The sequence below is a fragment of the Trichechus manatus genome, unplaced genomic scaffold (genome assembly GCF_000243295.1).
Source record: "Trichechus manatus latirostris isolate Lorelei unplaced genomic scaffold, TriManLat1.0 scaffold00141, whole genome shotgun sequence".
Classification (NCBI taxonomy): Eukaryota; Metazoa; Chordata; class Mammalia; order Sirenia; family Trichechidae; genus Trichechus; species Trichechus manatus.
Genome location: NW_004444077.1, coordinates 4,924,985 through 4,947,044, shown reverse-complemented (window position 1 = coordinate 4,947,044; position 22,060 = coordinate 4,924,985). Strand labels below are relative to the sequence as shown.

The 22,060-nt window shown below is 40.9% G+C and overlaps 1 protein-coding gene across 1 annotated transcript in view; it reads left to right on the top strand.

The window, feature by feature from the left end:
- FAT3 (FAT atypical cadherin 3) overlaps positions 1 to 22,060 on the top strand; it is a 593,682-nt gene that overhangs the window by 478,703 nt on the left and 92,919 nt on the right. Inside the window, exons 9-12 of the mRNA XM_004385557.2 lie at positions 3,608 to 7,681; positions 12,352 to 12,548; positions 13,923 to 14,076; positions 16,346 to 16,579. Of these exons, the coding sequence (XP_004385614.1) occupies positions 3,608 to 7,681; positions 12,352 to 12,548; positions 13,923 to 14,076; positions 16,346 to 16,579 (4,659 nt within the window). The remainder of the gene's footprint in view (positions 1 to 3,607; positions 7,682 to 12,351; positions 12,549 to 13,922; positions 14,077 to 16,345; positions 16,580 to 22,060) is intronic.

Genomic DNA, 22,060 nt, shown 5'->3' with positions numbered 1-22,060 from the left:
GCTATTTGGCATCTCTTGGTTATCACAGGACATTTTCATCATAATCTTTGTTCGTTTGACTCCACAACTCATATGGGAAACATCTTTTTCAAAAAAAAAATGAATATTTAATGTCGTAGAAATGTCACCTCTTTATATTCTTCCTGTGGTTTCTTCTGATCTTTTGTTTTTTTTTTCTTTTTTCTATATTCATTCATGCCTATACATTGTTTCATGTCATTGCAATCATGTCCATGTAGGGTTTTATTTCTACCTTTCTTATTTCTAAATATTCTGTAAACATGTGTCAATGTGTCTGCTTTTGTCTATTTGTATCTGGTTGTTGTGTTTATCGCTAGGACCACTACTTCTGCTCCCCTCAGATAGCCAGATGATTTTTAAACCAATTTGGAGATTCTCACAGAGTAATGTCACTTACCATCTAGCAGAAAAGACTGCCTTGCTTATCTTTTAACCTCCAAGGACTACAGCACACTGCTGTGCACAGAGAAGGAACTCAGTCATTTCTTTAACAATTAACTGAAACTAGAGAGAAAAATTATTCCCTTAAAACATCTTTCATATGGAAAATCAGAACTTCCTGAAACCACAGAAATGATTGGTATCTCAAAAATGATTTTGAATTGCATGTGTAAGAAGCCAGTGGGAATTATAGTGAGCACAGTAAATCTCAGTCACCAGGACCCTTCATGGACAGACAGACCTACACTAAACATAGACCAATCGCAGGCCAAAACTATTTCTTACCAGATGACAGTGGGAGAGAGGCAGATCCCAGAAGTTTCAGCACTTTGAAGCAAATGAGAAGTCATTGTGTAAAGTGCACATTTTTTTTTAAGTTCCCTCCCACAAACCTCAGCTAAGCAAGATTTGACTCTGTTTACTGGTGACCATAAATTTCCTATCCCTTGCCTGGCCTCTAAAGTAACTACTGAAGCTTTTTATTTTGGCCTGATGAACCAAGGTGGAATTTGAGTGCAGAGCTTCAGGTCTTATATTTCATTCAGGTTTTATGTTTGATGCCAATGGCAGTTTGTGGGTGGCCCTGAGACAGGACAGTACAGGAGAGACCAGGACTAAGAGCTGAGTTAGGAAGGGGGAATATTGGGTCTCAAGATGCACGCAGCTAGAGAATTAAAAATATTTTTTAGATATAATTCTCCTTGCAATCATTCAACGAATAATTATTGAACGCCTTTTCAGTGCCAGGCACTGTGCTGTGTAATAGATAAGCAATGATAAGTAAGGTAGGCACAGCCTTTGCTCAGTTGCCAAAAGTCTACAAGCAGCCATGGATTCTGAGAAAACAGAGGTTACTTTCCAAGGATTCAGTGGAGCAAGAGGGAATAAGCAGGAAGTAAATTCCAAGGAAATGAGTCAATAGGTTGGAAAGGAAAAGAGGTGGACCTGATGTATGAGCATAGCATCCTGCAGGGGTATAACTAGCAAGTCAGTGGCTGTGGGACAGCAGGGTTAGCAAGTTCTACTCAAGGTCAAAGCTGGCTCCTGTTTATTCCTGTCATACATGTCTTGCTGGATATGAAGAAATGTGCTGAGGAAGGACTTACCTGGAAACTGTGGTGGGACACCTTAACCAATGCACACAGAGAAACCTGGCTTTGTTAGCGTTCATCATTCAGGGGTGCACGTTGGTGCCATTCATTGGAAGATGGCCATGGCTCAGGTATCACTGTATCTTCTCCTCTGAGATGTTGAAGAAAATGACACCTGGCTCTTCGTGAGGGTCTGTGAATTAAAAGTTGGACTCGCACAATTCCATGGTGCTATTAATTGAAAGTTCAAAAGCTTGCTCATGAGGTCATTGAACTTCTTGCTGTTGTGATCACAGAGTGGCCACATTTAGGTAGCCTATTGAAAACTCATGCTGACATCTAAGGCAACATTGTTAAATATGCACGTTTTGGGGCTGGAATCAAATTTACCTCTTTACTGGATATACTTCCCCTTCAAAAATAAGCAAGTGTCTTATTGAAATAAATTTTATATGAATGTGCCTTTTTTTTTAGCCATAGAAAATCTTATTTAATAAGTATTTAGAAAGAAGATGCAATTGTATTTTCTATGTATTTTAATAGACACATTATATAACTGTCCTCTGAATCCCGGACTCTTATCTGAATGATTTTGACATCTAAATTGTCTATATGTCTGCTATAGTAGAGCACTTGAAAAAGCAAGAAAAATCCAGATATAGTTAAATAACCAAGTTTTTTTTTTTTTTTTTTTTTTTTTATTTAAAAGAATCTAGACACACAAGCGTGTGTATTCTTAGAGACAGGGCAGAATGCCTGATGACAGAAACAAAAAGCAGCTTGATGTGGTCTGCTTCTTCACACTATTTGAGCTCCATGTCACCATCTACTTTCTTGACATTCTTCAGGTTCTGTGTTCCACATTTCTTACTCTTATTTAAATCATCCTTAAAAAGCCCAGATTTCAAACTACTGAAACTTTCAGAGGCAAAGCTCTAAACTTCTACAGTGTCGTGGGTCTTGGCTGTTCCCATTCTAGATTTGTCAAGGGGGGTGGAGGTCCCAGTTTCTCGGTTTCAGAAGGGTTATTCTTCAGAGTTCTTGGCTTCAATGCTGGTTCAGATTATCAATAAATTCCTACTTCACCAGAAATTCCTCAAATGCTTAATCAGTGGAATGGTTAGAGTTTAGAGCAACTGCCTATAATTTTTTATGTCTGATTTTGTTCTATGTGTGCCCATGTATGTGTTTTGGGGCTTGGGAGAGAGCTAGAGCAGAAGGGTAGTCAAGAAGAATCCTCACAACTTACAAAGCAAATGGTTATTTGGAAAGAATTTACCCGAACAAAACCACCAACATCAAAATAGTGTTTTGGATGATCTCAGTTTTGATAGGGTGAAGTGGTATCAATTCCTTGTAGCACAACTTACTTCTGGGATAATTTGAAACCAAATAACTACCTTATAATGTTCTGAAACTGTTCCTACAACCCTCTTTCTCTTAAAGTGGAACACAGAGGCACTGGTTTAGGTATGAATACCTTTATACCATTGGCCTTAGTGGATTCCAGCCCAATCTGTTCCTCTTCTCACAAGGCTGGGAATGAGGAAGTCCTACACATTCCTAGTGAAAAAGACTCTCCTACAAGCCCCCTTATTTCCTAACTTGAATGTTCACAGCGCTGTGTTATGGTGATGGTGGTTGTTTTTGTTGCTATTTTTAACCTGAATTAAGAAGCTGTGTTGTTAGTTGCTGTTGAGTTTTTTCTGGCTCATGGTGACCCTGTGTGTGCAGAATAAACTGTGCTCCATGGGGTTTTCAAGGTTGTGATCAAGCAGATCACCAGGCCTGTCTTCTGAGGCGCCTCAGGGAAGGGGGGTGGTTTGAACTTTCAACCTGTTGGCTAGCAGTCGAGCCCTTCACTGTTTGCACCTCTCAGGGACTCCAAAACTTATTCCAGTTGCTTTGGAATATCCTTAAAAGATAAATCTCTCATTTCAGAATGCAGTGGAATGAGTACAATTAATTGCTTTATATTTTTGAAGAGTTAATCATCCAAAAAGATCTTGATGACCTACTTGTAACTCATTTTCTCCCTGATTTCTGCATTTTAGGGAACACTGGGAACACTTTTAAGATCGAACCAGTCCTGGGCATCATCACTGTTTCCAAAGAACCAGACATGACAACGATGAATCAGTTTGTCCTGTCAGTCAAAGTCACAGACCAGGGTTCCCCGCCTATGTCTGCCACTGCCATTGTGCGCATTTCTGTCACTATGTCTGATAATTCTCACCCCAAGTTCACACACAAAGACTACCAAGCAGAAGTCAATGAAAATGTTGATATTGGAACGTCAGTTATTCTCATCTCAGCCATCAGCCAATCTACCCTCATTTACGAAGTCAAAGATGGAAACATTGATGGGATGTTTACCATAAATCCATACTCTGGAGTTGTCACCACTCGGAAAGCACTGGACTATGAACGTACTTCTTCTTATCAACTCATCATTCAGGCCACTAACATGGCAGGGATGGCTTCCAATGCCACAATCAACATTCAGATTGTTGATCAAAATGATAACGCCCCGGTGTTTCTCTTTTCTCAATACTCAGGCAGCCTAAGTGAGGCTGCCCCAGTCAATAGCATTGTCAGGAACGCAGAGAACAGCCCGCTGGTGATTCGAGCCACCGATGCTGACAGCAGCCGGAATGCTCTGCTGGTGTATCAGATTGTGGAGTCCACAGCCAAGAAGTTCTTCACTGTGGACTCCAGTACAGGTGCAATCAGAACAATTGCCAATCTGGACCATGAAACCATCGCCCATTTCCATTTTCACGTGCATGTGAGAGACAGTGGTAGCCCCCAGCTGACTGCAGAGAGTCCTGTCGAAGTCAACATTGAGGTGACAGATGTGAATGATAATCCACCTGTGTTCACACAGGCTGTGTTTGAGACTGTTTTACTTCTACCTACCTATATCGGAGTGGAAGTTCTGAAAGTTAGCGCCACGGATCCCGACTCCGAGGTGCCCCCTGAACTGACATACAGCCTAAAGGAAGGCAGCTTGGATCATTTTTTCATTGACTCAAACAGTGGTGTGCTCACCATAAAAAACAACAACCTCTCCAAAGATCACTACATGCTGATTGTTACGGTGTCTGATGGGAAGTTCCATAGTACAGCCATGATCACCATCATGGTTAAAGAAGCCATGGACAGTGGCCTCCACTTTACACAAAGTATTTACTCCACTTCAATCTCAGAGAACAGCACTAACATAACCAAAGTTGCTATTGTCAATGCAGTTGGAAACCGCCTTAATGAGCCCCTAAAATACAGCATCTTAAACCCAGGAAATAAATTCAAGATAAAATCTACCTCAGGGGTCATTCAGACCACTGGAGTCCCCTTTGACCGTGAAGAACAAGAGTTATATGAGCTGGTGGTGGAAGCCAGTCGTGAGCTAGACCATCTGCGTGTGGCTAGGGTGGTGGTCAGGGTTAATATTGAAGACATAAATGACAACTCTCCAGTCTTTGTGGGCCTCCCTTACTATGCTGCTGTGCAAGTTGATGCTGAGCCTGGGACTCTGATTTACCGGGTGACAGCCATTGACAAAGATAAAGGTGCAAATGGGGAAGTGACCTATGTCTTACAGGATGACTATGGCCACTTTGAAATTAATCCTAATTCAGGGAATGTTATTTTAAAAGAAGCATTCAACTCTGACTTGTCCAACATTGAGTACGGAGTCACCATCCTAGCCAGAGATGGTGGGAAACCCTCTTTGTCTGCATCTGTGGAGCTTCCCATCACTATTGTCAACAAAGCAATGCCTGTGTTTGATAAGCCCTTTTATACAGCATCTATCAATGAAGACATCAGAATGGACACCCCCATACTAAGCATCAATGCCACCAGTCCAGAAGGCCAAGGAATCATATATATCATTATTGATGGGGATCCTTATAAACAGTTTAACATTGACTTTGACACTGGGGTCCTGAAAGTTGTTAGCCCTTTGGATTATGAAATTACATCTGTTTACAAGTTGACAGTAAGAGCCAGTGATGCCCTTACTGGTGCCAGGGCTGAAGTCACTGTTGACTTGCAAGTTAATGATGTAAATGACAACCCCCCTATTTTTGATGAACCCACATACAATACAACATTATCAGAGGCATGTCTCATCGGGACACCTGTTTTGCAAGTTGTCTCTACTGACGCAGACTCAGAAAATAATAAAATGGTCCATTATCAGATTGTCCAGGATACTTACAACAGCACAGATTATTTTCACATAGACAGCGCAAGTGGCTTAATACTGACAGCTCGTATGCTGGACCATGAATTAGTACAACATTGCACTTTGAAAGTCAGAGCAACAGATAGTGGCTTCCCATCACTGAGCAGTGAGGTCCTGGTTCATATCTACATCTCGGACATAAATGACAATCCTCCTGTTTTCAATCAGCTCATTTATGAGTCATATGTGAGTGAATTAGCCCCCCGGGGCCATTTTGTGACCTGTGTACAAGCCTCTGATGCAGACAGCTCTGATTTTGACCGTTTGCAATATAGCATTTTATCTGGGAATGACCGGACGAGCTTCCTAATGGACAGCAAGAGTGGAGTCATCACATTGTCCAACCACCGGAAGCAGCGAATGGAGCCTCTGTACAGTCTGAATGTGTCCGTCTCTGATGGGCTGTTCACCAGCACCGCACAGGTGCACATCAGGGTACTTGGAGCTAATTTGTACAGCCCTGCCTTTTCACAAAGCATGTACGTAGCTGAGGTGCGAGAGAATGCAGCTGCTGGGACAAAGGTAATTCATATTCGAGCCACAGATGGGGATCCAGGGACATATGGGCAGATCAGCTACGCCATCATCAATGACTTTGCCAAGGACCGATTCCTCATAGACAGCAATGGACAGGTCATAACAACAGAAAAGCTAGACAGGGAAAATCCTTTGGAAGGAGACATTAGCATTTTTTTGAGGGCCCTTGATGGTGGCGGGAGAACAACTTTCTGTACTGTGAGGGTGATTGTTGTAGATGAAAATGACAATGCTCCCCAGTTCATGACTGTTGAATATAGAGCCAGTGTCAGGGCAGATGTTGGAAGAGGCCACCTGGTCACTCAGGTTCAAGCCATGGATCCAGATGATGGAGCCAATTCAAGAATTACATATTCCTTGTATAGTGAGGCCTCGGTTTCAGTGGCTGACCTCCTGGAAATCGATCCCGACAATGGCTGGATGGTCACAAAGGGCAATTTTAACCAGCTGAAAAATACAGTGTTGTCGTTCTTCGTCAAAGCAGTAGATGGGGGCATTCCAGTAAAGCACTCCCTCATTCCTGTGTATATCCACGTCTTGCCCTCTGAAACGTTCTTGCCTTCGTTCACCCAGTCTCAGTATTCCTTTACCATTGCAGAAGATACAGCCATTGGGAGCACGGTGGACACCCTGAGGATTTTGCCCAGTCAGAATGTCCAGTTTAGCACAGTGAATGGGGAACGGCCAGAAAACAACAAAGGAGGTGTCTTTGTCATAGAACAGGAGACAGGTACTATCAAGCTTGACAAGCGCCTTGACCACGAAATCAGCCCTGCTTTCCACTTTAAAGTAGCAGCCACTATACCACTGGACAAGGTAGACATTGTGTTTACTGTGGATGTAGATATCAAGGTATTGGATTTGAATGACAACAAGCCAGTTTTTGAAACATCAAGCTACGAGACAATCATAATGGAAGGGATGCCTGTGGGCACAAAACTCACACAAGTGAGAGCACTCGATGTAGATTGGGGAGCCAATGGGCAGGTCACTTACTCCCTCCACTCAGATGCCCAGCCTGAGAAGGTAATGGAAGCATTCAATATCGACAGCAACACAGGCTGGATCAGCACCTTGAAGGACCTGGATCACGAGACAGATCCCTCATTCGCTTTCTCCGTGGTGGCTTCCGACCTCGGAGAAGCCTTCTCTCTTTCTTCCACAGCTTTGGTCTCTGTCAGGGTGACGGATATAAATGACAATGCACCAGTCTTTACCCATGAGGTGTACCGAGGGAATGTGAAGGAGAGCGACCCGCCAGGTGAAGTAGTAGCTGTCCTTAGCACGTGGGACAGAGACACTTCTGACATTAATCGCCAAGTGAGCTACCATATTACAGGTAAGCCCCACCTCCCATCATTTTCATTGTATGCTCAGCTTTCTAAAAAAAAAAGATAGAAGATGGAAGATTGTAGAAGGAAGATGAGATGAACTGAGAATAATGAAACCTTTCTGGGATTGTGTAAAAGGTCTCTGAACGGCCTGTTTTTCAGTTGTTGCTAACAACTTTAATTTCACATTCATTGGTTTGCCTGCCATAGATTGCCCAGATTGTTACCCTAGTCCTTGTGCCATTTTCAAAAAAATCATTTTTAAAAAAGAGTCCAGCAAACTATCACTTGAAGAAATGAAGATAACAGGTTTTTTGTTTTTGTTTTTTTGGTGGGGAGATTTTTTTTAACTCCCCACTTACTCCCCTAACCCCTGGTAACCACTATTTTTTTTTTTTTTTGGATTTACCTATTTTAGATACGTCATATAAGTGAGACCATACAGTATTTGGCCTTTTGTGTCTGGCTTATTTCACTTGGCATAATGTTTTCAAGGTTCATCCATGTGGTAGCATGTATTAAAACTTCATTCCTCTTTATAACTGAATAATATTCCGTTGTGTATATGTACCACATTTTGTTTATTCATTCATCTGTTGATGGACATTTAGGTTGTTTCCATCTTTTGGCTAGTGTGAAGAGTGCTGCAGTGAGTATTGGTGTACAAGTATCCGTATGAATCACTGCTCTCAATTCTTTTGAGTGTATATTCTATTTTTACACAGATAACGTGCGCCTTCTGTGTTGGTTTGCCAACTGCGCCCTCCCCCTACGAGGTATTTTCATAACTGCTACTATGCTAATTTTTTTTACATGTTGCTGTAAAAAAAAATAAATAAGAATAGTGCACTTACAAAAATACCTTAAGGGGGAAGGGCACAGTTGGCAAACAAACATAGAAGCTGTGTGTTATTTGTGTAAAAATATGATACTTTGGAGCAGGATTGTTAGGTCATATGGTAATTCTGTTTAACTTTTTTTAGGAACCGCCAAGCCATTTTCCACAGTGGCTGCACCATTTTGCAGTCTGGTGGGGAGATACATTTTGAACTATCTTTCTTCCTATCTTTTCTAGTGCTAGAAAAACAAATGGTTTGATCCCAATAAACTTCACTTACAAGTTTCTCCTGGTAATAAACACACGTATGCACACACAAGCACATATATAAATTAAAAAGCAAAATTTGACCTTTTGCTGATAAATCCTGTTTTAATTCTGTACCAAGGGGTATTTCTTCTGATAACTCAATTTTCTTTTCTTTCTTTTTTCTATTTCAGAAGTTTTTTTTTTTCTTTTCTTTTCTGTCTTTCTAAATAGTAAGCAGCAGTTCAATGGGGAAGCCAAGATAGACAAATGAGTCCACCAAGAGTGCACCAAAAAATGTCACCATTGCTCAAAGGGGCCAAGGATTTCATGACTGAGTGAAGATGGGATATCCCTGACCAGGGGTATCTTCCCAGGGGCAACTGGCCTTAAACTGCCAAAGAGGAGAGGGTTGGCGGTGTGGGGACTGTCTTCCTAAAAACGTTTGAAGGGTTTAAAGCTACTATTTTGATATTGTGGCATTCAAAGGCGGAACATAAACAAAATGCCAAAAGATTTTAAAGAATCCATCAGTACTTGTAGTCAGGTGGCTTCCCTTTGGAAAAACTACATTATTCGGAGTGAAAAATGAATTAATTAGAAGGCGCTTAGGACACAGAATCTGCTTAAGTGTGTTAGTGGAAAAGTTAATTAATCACTGTAGAATAAGCTCTGCAGTGGAGCATACGTGTCAATGCTTGGATTGCTACACTTCTCTTCGGTGTTATTCTTCTCCTTTTTCATTATGGAACTGTTTTTTTGATGGTGTTTTCTGTTTAAATCTCTTTTTACATTTTATGTTTTATCTGATACTTTCAGTCCTTTGACATTAAAATGTATATTTCCACAGCAAAGGCATGAAGGATGGTGGTAAGGAAAGAAAGAGACAAGTAAAGCATCCCTTTGTGTTCAGTTTCTGAGCAAAAGCTTCTTAGGCATTCTAAAGGATACTTTTCTATTTGAAAGAATTGTTGAATACTCAGCCTTAATTGTTTATACATAGCCTCTGAATTCTCAATGAATGATTTAAAGGGACCGTCCCATAAACTTTATCAAAGTAATGAGCACAGAGTAGCTTAAAGCTACTGTTACTATTAGCAGTGCCAACCACCAGCTGATTTTAATTAGATTTAACTTTTGCTCTTGATGTAACATAACTTGGCTGTGCTGCCTCAGATGAACAAAAGACTTATTAATCATTTTATTTAACAAAAGAACGGTGTGGGCTTGCACTGAAAGCATTTAATAGAGAGGTTAGATTTGTGCGTGCTGAAATAATATTCAACTAAAGCATAATTGACTCCTCACCAGCGGTGGAGGAAAGTGATATACCAGGGAGGACCCTGCGCCTCACCGGAACACATTTCTTAACCTCGACACTACTGACGTTTGGGGACAAATCTTTGTTGTGGGAGGGCTGCCCTGTGAATTGTAGGATGTATAGCAGCATCCCTGCTAAATTTCAGCAGCACCCCCCATCCGTAGTCAGTGTAACAACCAAAAATGTCTACAGATTTTGACAAATGTCCCCTGAGGGCAAAATTGCCCCTAGTTGAGAACCACTGCACTAGAGGAATGTGCAGTCCTCACCTTGTCTGCACTGTGTCTCAATATGGTTCTGTTTATCCCATGGTCAATGAGCCCTGGTGGCGCAAATTGTTAAGCACTTGACTCCAAAGGTTGGTGGTTCAAATCCACTCAGTGGCTCCTTGGGGAAAAAAACCTGACAATCTGCTCCCGTAAAGATTACAACCTAGAAAGCCCTAGGGGACCATTCTACTTTGTCACATGGGGTCACTATGAGTCAAAAATCAACTCAATGGCATACAACAACAAAATCCCATGACTGTCGAGGTCTTTGGACAGATCCCCCCTCCCCATGCCCTGTAATCTAGAGTATGCTCCTTGCCACTGTTAAAAACCGAAATGCACAGAGATGCACCAGAAATTAGTGTAACAGAACATATTTATTATGAGTAGATGAGATTCAAATCAGGCAACATCAAACCGAAAATATCAGGAAGGCGCTTTGAGAAGAGGATAGTGAAGACAGGTTATACAGGCGGGATCCAGACAGGGTAGTCTCCTGAAGGTCATTGTAAATTCCTTTCATGTTGGTTTCTCAGGAGATAGAGTCAGAGCACGGGCAGGGTTTGAGGGTCAGTCTGTTGTAAAAACAGAGTTACTTAGGACACGCTGTATATCCTAAAACACAGCTTGCAGTCAGACCCTGGAGTTCCTGCTTCTTGACCCTGACTGAACACAGATAATTCTCCAAAAGAGCCCAATACCTAAGGCAAAACGGTCTTGCTAAGCTGCTTACTAGGCTATTGCTTCACCTGAAAGTGACTCCAGGAAAACCAGTTCTTTAAAGGATCAAGGTTCATAAGGACAAATGGGCTGGGTGGGTCACCCCAATTCTATGGACCCAGAAATATGGATTCCAGGACAATTAAAATGGTGTCTCACCACTCAGCCTTTCTGGTAGGACCATGATCTTTGCCCTGTACTTTGTTTAGGATTCTTTGTTAAGAAGGTAAGATGACTCCACTTTTTCAATGAAGTAACCAACCGGCAATAAGATATGTTTTTTTGTTTATGTCTAATGTCTGTCATCCTCACTAGAATGTGAGCACCACCACAAAAGCAGGGATTATTTTTCAGGTTTGTCCAGAACAGTGCCTGGCCCAGAGTAGGTAATATATACTTGTTGACTGCCCAAATAAACGAAAGGGTGATGAGCACATTTGATGCCTGGCAGAATTCTTGCCAGCAGTCTTGTCCAGTCTTCCTCGGTGTTTGAAATGACATTATTTCCTTTTTAGGAATTAGAAGATCAAGGTAGTTTTTTTCTTCCTTCCTCTCCCCTCTTGTTCTCCAAGCTGTTTTTGTCTCTGTGTAGCTTAATGATATGGAAAAGTACTATTGCTGGGGTCACTGTCAGTCTTTCCGCATCATAAAAAGATGGTTCCCTTCATCTCTTCTACTTCCACTTTCACCAGCTTTGCTCTGATAAATGTAATCTAATTGCAGTGCTTATCTTTGAACTGCTCCTTAAATGACCCCTCATTAGGACTATTTAATACTAATGAGTCTTCCTCTATCATGTAAACTTTTCTTCCCCAAACTCCAATCCTTATAAGAAGAGCACAGCTGTATGATCAAGCCTTCATTAAAGAATTCCTTAATAGAACTGACTGCCTTTCCTTGACTGCGTAATCAACAGCTAATGAAACTGTCTTGGTAACAAGAGCTATGGTGTATTACATCCTCTCTTGAGACTAAGTGGAAAGACAATTGTATCATCCTGAGAAGAGGATTGATTGTTCACAGTTTGAATTTGATTGTTCTTAAGGGGAACTAAACAAAAGATCATCTCCAGCTTCTCTAAGTGGGTTTTATTCTCTTGGAAAGTTACTGTTTTACTTTCCACACAAGCCAAGCATATAAATATCATGCTTTGTTGCACGAGAATCGAAGTATTATAAATGCTGCAGTTTAGGGGACACCTAGATGACCCCACACAGACCTCTTCCGTTGGCTATAGATCAAGGATTTCATTGCACATCTTCAAAAGCTCTTTTTTCACTGCAGGAGGGAACCCCGGAGGAAGGTTTGCCCTGGGCCTGGTGCAGAATGAGTGGAAGGTCTATGTGAAGAGACCTCTAGATAGAGAAGAACAAGACATTTACTTCCTCAATATCACTGCCACTGATGGGCTGTTTGTCACACAGGCCATGGTAGAAGTGACTGTCAGTGATGTGAATGACAATAGCCCAGTCTGTGATCAGGTGAGATTTGGGCACATATCTCTGTCTTTGAATATGCTTCCCTAAAATTAAATCAGGACCCATTTCACTTTTCTCCTTAAGGACAAGACTAATTTCTGCTCTTACCTTCTTGATTAGTGAGCTCCAATTGGAGATAAGAAGGTAAGAGGTGGTGTCTAGAATGAAATACTGTAGACATGAAAATAGTATAGATAGCGAGATCAGATACCTAATGTTGTCCCAAAAGCATGAGTCTTAAAATTAAATAAGTCTTAAGTAATCAAAAAGCATCTTATGGCTTATCCTGCCTAAATCACTGCTTTCATGACAGAGAAGTGGAATGCTCTTAAAGGATAAATTGCTTCTATCGGTTTACACAGCTGGTTAGTGGCGGTGTTGGTAATGAGCCCAGGTCTCCAGGCTCCTCTTAAAGTAACACGACAGTCAATGACAGGGGCGCAGGACTAGATTTTGTATTTTTTACTGAAATTAAGTCACTGTTTACCATTTTTGTTACCATATAGACCACGAGACATTATTGGTAGTCTATAGCTTAGAAAAGGAGCCCTGGTGGCACAATCGTTAAGCACTAGGTTGCTAACCGGAAGGTCAGCGATTCGAACCCACCTGCCACTCTGTGGGAAAAAAGACATGACAATCTGCTCCCATAATGACTGCATCCTAGGAAAGCCTATGGGGCATTTCTACTCTGTTCTATAGGGTCGGTATGAGTCATAATCGACTCTACGGCACACAACAGCAACATAGCTTAGAAAGTTCTTGGTGGTGCAGTTAATAAACAGCTGCTAACCGAAAGGTTGGAGATTTGAGTCCAAATGGAGGTGCATCAGAGGAAAGCCTTGGAAATCTACTCCAAAAAAGTCAGCTATTAAAAACCCTACAGAGCACAGTTCTACTCTAATACATGTGGGTTGCCATGAGTCAGAATCAACTCAACGGCAACTAGCTAAAACTCAGAAAAGTGTTGCAAATAGATTTAATCTCTCATGCTAATGCCAAATGTCAACAATGATGCTTCAAAGAATTGTAGGGCTCCCAGAGCCCCACTGGGGATTAGCAGGAAAGAGGATCATGATCAATTCATGATGTGTGCCTTGATTCCACAAGATCTGTTTTGTTTACTGTTGTACTCTTAACACCTAAAATAGTATCTAGCACATAGTAGGTGCTCAATAAATATTTGTTGACTGAATGGGCATGGGGCAGGCAGGGCATCAGAAACACCATGTATCATCATTTATTGTTGTTATATAGTTCTGTGGTAGAGGGAAAAAAATAGCAGAAGCTAAATTACATAGATACATGTTAAAAGAAATCATGACAATTGTCCCCAAAATAATAATTATTTAAACACCTCTCCTTACCTTTGCCCAGGTTGTATATACAGCATCATTTCCGGAAGACATTCCATCAACTAAAATTATCCTGAAGGTCAGTGCCAAGGATGCTGATATTGGATCCAATGGAGATATACGATACTCACTCTATGGATCTGGAAACAATGAATTTTTTCTAGATCCAGAAAGTGGTAAGGTGAAATTTGTTCTTGGGGTAAATGCCATTGTTTATCCGGTAGAGAAGTTAAACTCTCATATGGTCTCATCACTAGTGGGTAGTTAATACACTAGAACCTAGTTAATACAGTAGAACCTGCTCTACTATCTTGGACTTTATCTAGGAAATGCTGGGAGCGCATGGTGTCCGAAGATGGACAGTCTAGACCATACAAATTTTATTTGGCTTATAAAACTTGCCCTGACTTTACCTATGTTTATTAGCATCAAGTAGTCAGACATCTCTGTTTGCGTCTACTGTTTCTCATATCCATGAGTTAAGGCATCTGCCTGTAAAAGGTGTAAATAGAGTTTCATCACAAATACAGGTTTCCATGCAAACCAGCCAGCAATGCATAGGAAGAGAGTTTTGCCATACTGAAATCTCTTTGGGCCCCTTCCTAATTCTTATTAATACAATTGTCTAGTTTTTATTAAACATTCCTGCCTAGTTTCTCCTAAACTGTGGATCCCTAGATTTACATACATATTCATGTAAAATATACAGGGTGAAAGGTTATGTAAGCTAAAGCCAGATGCACTCATTGAAAGCGAATGCTAATGGAAAAGACATTTTCTGTGGAGGCAACTTATTTAAGTGCTATATCCATCCAATGGCAATTTTTAAATAAAGTGTAAAGATTGAATAGCTTGTATGTTTCCAGTGCTCTCTTGGTTCTAGTGAATAACTACTGAGTCTCCAAAAAAGGTCGTGGCTCCTCCCTACCCACCTCTCTTGTGTTAGTTGCATTCTACTGGGAAGCACTGACTTAACTCCGTGGGAATATGGACCTGGTTATTATTTACTCAATAGCTAGCATTTACTGATTAGCTAGTAAACATAAAAGCACTCTATGGGATATTTGTGGTAGACTCCAAGATGAACAAAACAAATCATGCCCAAGGGATGGTGTAACCCAGTGGGGAAAACAGACAGGTAAATCAGTAATAATAATAATGAAAGGCAGAATAAAATGAGTACCCAGGACGGGTATAAGTGGAAGTATCTGAGCACAGAGGAAGAAGTAGCTAATAGTCTGATGAGAGGGAAGAGGAAACTGTTTTAAGGAAGAGTTGGCATTTGAACTGAGCCAGGATTCCAGTGACTAAAGCAGGACACCACAGGCTATAGAGACAGCGAGAGCTCCACCCATCCAAGAAATGGCTTGTACAACATTGGCACTGGTGGGAGGAGTTAGAGATTGGCTTGTGAGAATAGTGGTGGGAAAATAACTTTAGGTGAAACCATGGAGAACCTAGAATGTTTCCCTGAGAAGCCACTGAACATTTTGGGGCAGAAGAGGGAAATGATCCAACCTGTGTTTGAGAACTGACTGGCTGCTGGAGGATGCTATAGGAGAAACTGCTTTATCAATATAGATGGCTTGGCCTGAATAATGTCTGCTAATTTTATTTAAAAGTAATAATATTTCATGAGTCCTATTTCTCACCAAATAGCATTTATTTAGTTCTGTCACTGTGCTTCTTGTCATTATCTATTGAAACTTAAACAACGTATGGGAGCTGATGTCTAGCACCTGTCCATCTGTTCCAGTGGTTAAGATACAGACATATCTCCGTGCTGATTGGTATAGAGCTGCTGCCCCAGGCTCCTCAAGTATCCCCATCCAATGGCCTGACCCCTCCTCCACAGGCCCATCTACCATCCAGCAAGTAAAAGGTTAACCCTGGCATTGTAGAGGTTCTTCATGACCCTGCTGTAGTGCTAAGGACAGCCTCTGTTTTGATTGCTTTGCTTTCCTTTAAAAGATGGGGTAAAGATACACTGAATCTCTGGCAGCCAAGAGACTGCCCCTCTAGGTCTATGGATTATTGATATTACTGACCATTAGAGAATTTAGGATACCAGTCCATTCTTGATACTTTTTTTCTGTAGATATAGCAGAAATGCAGAGGCATAGGAGATATCCTAAGCAGATCTTGAGAAGTTTAGAGATGGATGGAGTTTCTCTAAGTAGGCAAAAGAAAGAAGCCCTGAAACCACAGACTTCACAGCAGGGTTAATTACAGGCCTTCAAAGGTCATGGAGCTTGTTTGTTGGTACATCTACAGTACCATAATTTTTTCCTTAATGCCTAAAAATTTGAATTGGATCTCTTTCCAAGTATGGGTCACTTGGGCCAAATATCGTTGGTCCTTCCTGTGTTGGGGATTCTTTATATAATTAATTCTCTACTCTTCAGAGAAAGGCCAGGCCAACCATGCTGCCATTGATTTTCACAGGTGAGTTAAAAACTTTGGCTTTGCTGGACCGGGAGCGAGTCCCTGTGTACAGCCTGATTGCCAGGGCCACCGATGGAGGTGGCAGGTTCTGCCAATCCAATATCCGACTGATCTTGGAGGACGTGAACGATAACCCCCCCGTATTTTCTTCTGAACACTACAATGCCCGCGTCTATGAGAATACTGCCACCAAGGCTCTGTTAACCAGAGTTCAAGCCGTGGATCCCGACGTTGGTAAGTCAGTTGCACTGACGGGCTATCCAGCTGTTCACGCACTTGACGTGTCATCTACAAGGTGCTGCCTTTCCTTTGGTTTTATGAGAACCTTCATCAGCCCACCTTGGCTCCTTACTGCAAGAACATGTACATTAAACCACACTTCAGTCTTCAGCTCTTCAGTTGATGGCTTCACACGCATCCCCTCTTCCTAGTCTTTGAAGAAGAGATAGTATGAATTCCTTTACCTTCTAACAAAGGATTGTCATTTTTTTTGCTTTTTGAACAAAAATAATAGCTTCCTTACTTGCCTTTTCCTCCTGAATGTAGTTAAAATGCTGTGTTGTGTGGCAGAGAGAATTCATTTCCATTTCTATAAAGAATTGCATCACATGCTTCAGCTGAACTATGACAATCTCGATTTATTGTGGTGCCCCATAGTGCAAAGACCAATTACTAAATGTCCTGCCACTCCAATGTGGATTTTTTAAGCTGCCATTTTTTTCCAGAGTATTTTGGTCACATGTAAACTGTCATTACTAGGCAGGGTGGGAGTGGAGGAGATAAGAAGGAATTAGAATTGAAAGTTACTAATAAAGTTTGTGTTAAAATCCACTTTACATAATGAGATGGTGAGTTGGAAAAGACTAGAGTTAATTGCTAGGTAGTCCTTCTGAGAATGCATAAGTTATTGAGGTGACTGCATGATGGAATATAAATACGAAAGGGCATATCGACAGCCTCTTGGTTGTGCATTTTAAGAGCAGTAAATCAGAGGACTAGGGAATAATGGGGTGTGTCTGTTATGCTAAACAGGCCTTTATATAATTCAGTGTCTTATTGCTTAATTCTAAATTGAAAGAAAAATTATTGGACTAATGGAAAAGTAAATACATGATAATTAGTTGAAAACAAACATAGAGCCAGGGTCCCTGCATATTTCCCCTTAGAGAAATTAGTGGCCACGCTTTGAATTATTGCTCTTACCTCATTAGCATAATTTTCGAGGCCGGAACCAACCCTTTAAAAGTCTGCATATTATAAAGCTTTGTTAAAAAAAAAAAGGTAAACAGAAAAAGACTCTTATTGGCATATAATTATGTAATACCTACAAATCCTTATTTTTTTAAAGAGAGGATTACTAAACATTCTCAGGATTCTTATTAGCAGACTTTGGGAAAAGAGGACAGAAATAATGTGAATGAATAATTTTTTTAATAATTTAAATTTGATTTTGAGACTTTTGTGTTTGGGACATAGGTAAAATTTTAAAAGCTAACCTATTGCTAACCTATAAGTTAGCAAAAATTTTAAAAACTGGAATTTTTCCACCCACTCTTTTCAAGAAGGAATTAGGTATATTCAAGGTATTAGAGATTGGAGACAGACGGAAGCGTTTTGTTAGTGCACTTGATGTTGTTTCAGACAGTGGGGGGGATGTTTATTGACTCATAGATGTGGTACTTGGAGCTGTTTTGCAAGTAGTGAAGAATGTGCAATTATCTAAACCCTTTTCACTTCTTTCTGAGTCAGCTGGCTGGGTTGGGAGGAAAGGAGGAAGGGATGTCTGTATTCTGGGCAGTTAACAGGGCAGAGATGAGAAGGTCTTTAATGGACCAAAACTGTAATGAGGACAATATCAGCGCCTTACTCTGCTCATTGACGCTAATTGTTAGCTGTCATGGTGTCAGCTCCAACTCATGGTGACTTTATATATAACAGAACTAAATATTGCCTGGTCCTGCACTATCTTCGTGATCATTGGTATACTTGAGTCCATTATTGTGGCCACTGTGTGTTTAGAGTGCTTTTCAACCGAAGAGGCTCATCTTGCAGCACTATATGGGACAATATTCTGTTGTGATCCATAAAGTTTTCATTAGCTAATTTCTGGAAGTAAATCACCAGGCCTTTCTTCCTAGTTTTTCTTACTCTGTAAACTCCGCTGAAACTTGTCTATCATGGGTGACGCGGCTGGTATTTGAAATACTGTGGCAGAGCTTCCAGCTTCGTAGCAACACACAAGCCACCCCAGTACGACAAACTGACAGACTGGTAGTGGTTTGCTAATTAACAAAAGGCATATGTTCAGAGCTTTAAATAGCGACAGAGGTTACAGGTGCTATTGATGGCCACATATAATGTGAATTCACCAGAGCTTTGTATCAGCTTAGACATAAGTTAAATTCTAGCATGGTACAACAGACTCTGGCCCATTTTCTCCACTTACAATCTCACTTAGATCTCACTTAGCTTTAAAATAAATGACGAACTAAGATAGCTGAGGAAGTACAAATGAATACTTCCAAAAACACCAACTGAGCGTCTCCTACGCCCCAGGCACCATGCTGAGGAACTGGTGGTTAAGGTCTTGGCCATCCCTGCAGGAGGTTGCAGTGACAGTGGCCTCAGTCCAGCTGTGAGTCAAACAAATGTCAACGGTATTCAGAGTCCTTGTGTGTCAGTGTCTGGTGGCTTATGACATTTGCATTAATGGCCTGATCAGAACACTCGCTTTTTCAGGAGTGACCAAATATAACTGATTTCAGCCTTTTGCAATAGATCACTTGTAAGTGTGAGCTGTGTACTGAAATGACCAGATTATTCTGTGGGGAATTCATTTTGGGGCCAAACCCAACCTCTACTGTGAAGCTGAAATCACATACCAGTGACTGTTACGCTGAATCCAACCCTCATGTATCTTTAGTTTGACTGACACAGTGTTCAGAAAAAGTTGGAGATAGTTATCAATATTTGAAATTTAGGAGATTTTTTATTAGAAATGTAGAGTTCCAACATCTTTAAAAGAAACAATTCAGCAATTGGCAGGCCCACAATCCTGCAATGGCAGAAGCCCAACAGCAGCTGCCTCCTGGATACAAGCCATGGTTTTCACCCTCCCTTCACTTATTTTTGTTACCACCTGACCTCGGTGGCGTTTGGGTTTGCAGCTCCTTCTCTAAAGTGATGAGGAAATGTCTGATTTTTTTTTTTTAACTTTTTGTTTTGAAATAACTATAGGTTCACAGGAAGTTGCAAAAATATGTACTTGGTGAGAGTCCCATACACCTTCTTCCCAGTGCCCCTTCTCCCCAGTGACAACACCTTGAGTAACTATAGTAGACTATCAACACCAGGACATTGACACTGGTGTGATCCACAGAGCTTATTCAGATTTTACCAGTGTTACAAAGCACTCGTGTGTGTGTGTGTGTGTGTGTGTGTGTGTGTGTGTGTGTGTTCCTATGCAGTTTTATCACCTGTGTGGAGCCCTTGTGGCACAGAGGTCAAGAGCTACAGCTGCTAACCAATAAGTTGGCAGTTTGAATCCACCAGCTACTCCTTGGAAACCCTATTGGGCAATTCTACTCTGTCCTATACGGTCGCTATGAGTCCAAATCAACTCGACGGCAACAGGTTTGTGGGTTTTGGTAGCTTCATGTAACCACCACATTGGACTTACAAAACCATTCTATCACCACAAGGCTCCCTCCTACTACCCCTTTATAGCCACTCCCACCTCCTCCCTGCACCCATTTCAGTTTTATCCTCTGTCCTCCATATCTATACTTTTGTTATTTTAAGCGTGTTACTTAAACGGAATCATATAATATGTAACCATTTTTAAGTTTGGACTTTTTTCACTGTGTAATTCCCTGGAGATCCATCCAGGTTGTCTAGTTGGTTTTTGATCCTAGTGAAGAAAAATGTTGGCTCCATTTGTGTAAGTGACAGGGCTATTTGGTTCATGAAATTCTTTTTGCTAAGCATATTTCTTTACTTGAAGTTGTAAATTATTTCACCAGCACTTGGCTACAATATATACTAACTTGGAATGGATTCAATTCCAACTTATGGCAACACTGTGTGTGCCAGCGTAGAACTGTGCTTTATAGGGTTTTCTATGGCTTTTTTTTTTTTTTTTGGAAGTAGATTGTCAGGCCTTTCTTCTGAGGTACTTCTGGATGGGCCTGAACTTCCAACCTTTCATTTAGCAGCCAAGCATGTTAACCATTTGCACCATCCAGGGAGTAGGTCACTATAAATCGCAGAGAAAAGACAAGGATATAGTAATCTGAAATCTGAATCTATAACTTCATAAATTCAAAGCCCGTACAATGACTTGCCAGAGCTTTAAATCCTGGTTTTCTTATTTTTAGAAATATAATTGATTTCAGCCAAATAACTCTCTTTTATGCTGAATTCATTATTCATAACGAACTAACATTAACATTAGTGTAATTACCTAGGTCAGGAATAAAGTAAAAACAAGGAAGAAAAAGATAACTTTAATGCTAATTTTATGAGTTCTGAGAAATAGCTGTCTAGATTTTAGGGATTAAATTCTTAGTTTTCCTGTAAAATGGAAATATCTTCAATCCCATAAACTAGTGACATGAATTCATGACCCAACATTTGTAAAAATATAATCCTTTCAGTACCGATGAGGAGACTTTGTTACACTAACTCTCTGGGGCTAATGTCCTACTATTCAGTCTGCCTCTTAGAGAGGAATGGATTTGTGCCCAGGTTCCCAGTTTTGAGGTTTTTCTTTTTTTAAGCTAGCAAAGGAATACGCAGTCATGAGGATCAGAGCTAAAATATGTGACTACTTTAGATAAAATGACATGAAAATAAAATGTAAACCTGCACTGGAAAATATCCTGTAGCCCATAATGTATTGAGAGGCCAGTTTCCAGATATTTGAGATGCAAGAGGACATGTTTTTCCTCTTATGGATCAGGGACATAAAACAAGGAAATGTTCTAATGAGCAACTCGCTCACTCCTTTCCTGTAAAATATTTTCTGCAGACTTGGAACTTTTTTCAGGGTTTTCAGAGACACTTGGAGCTTGAAATGCACATTACAGTTATTTCCATTCAGTTTAACAAATATTTAATAAACAGCTAGGTAGTAGGCATGGCAGAAGAAACTGCAGGATTCTCAAAAACGAGGAATGCGCAGTGACAGGGCTCAGATAACATGCAGTCTAGTGAAGAGGGCAAATCAGGATCACACAGACCTTGAGTACAAGGCAGAACTCCCAGAATGAATAGGAGTTCCAAAGCCAGAGGTTCGAAGGCATTCAGGAAGACGGGTCGTTGTTGTTGTTGTGGTTGTGTGCCTTTGAGTCGATTCTGACTCAGGAAGTTTAGAACCATGAGGATAAAGTCGTAACGTTGGAAAAGTGTGGGCTTAACTAAATAGCTAGAAGACACCAGTGGTCTAATACAGAGGAGAGGTAGATGAGATGGAAAAAGTCGACCAGGGCCTGATTATGGTGGTTCATGAAGGCCGGGAGTCGTGTACTTAAGTCAATAGGAGGAAAAGAACCACTGAACATTTTTGAGAAAAGAAATCATCAGATCTGGGTTTGGGGATTGCTTGGCGCAGTGTTTAAGAATGGCTGCTAACCAAAAGGTCAGCAGTTCAAATCCACCAGCTGCTCCTTGGAAACCCTATGGGGCAGTTCTACTCTGTCCTATAGGGTCGCTATG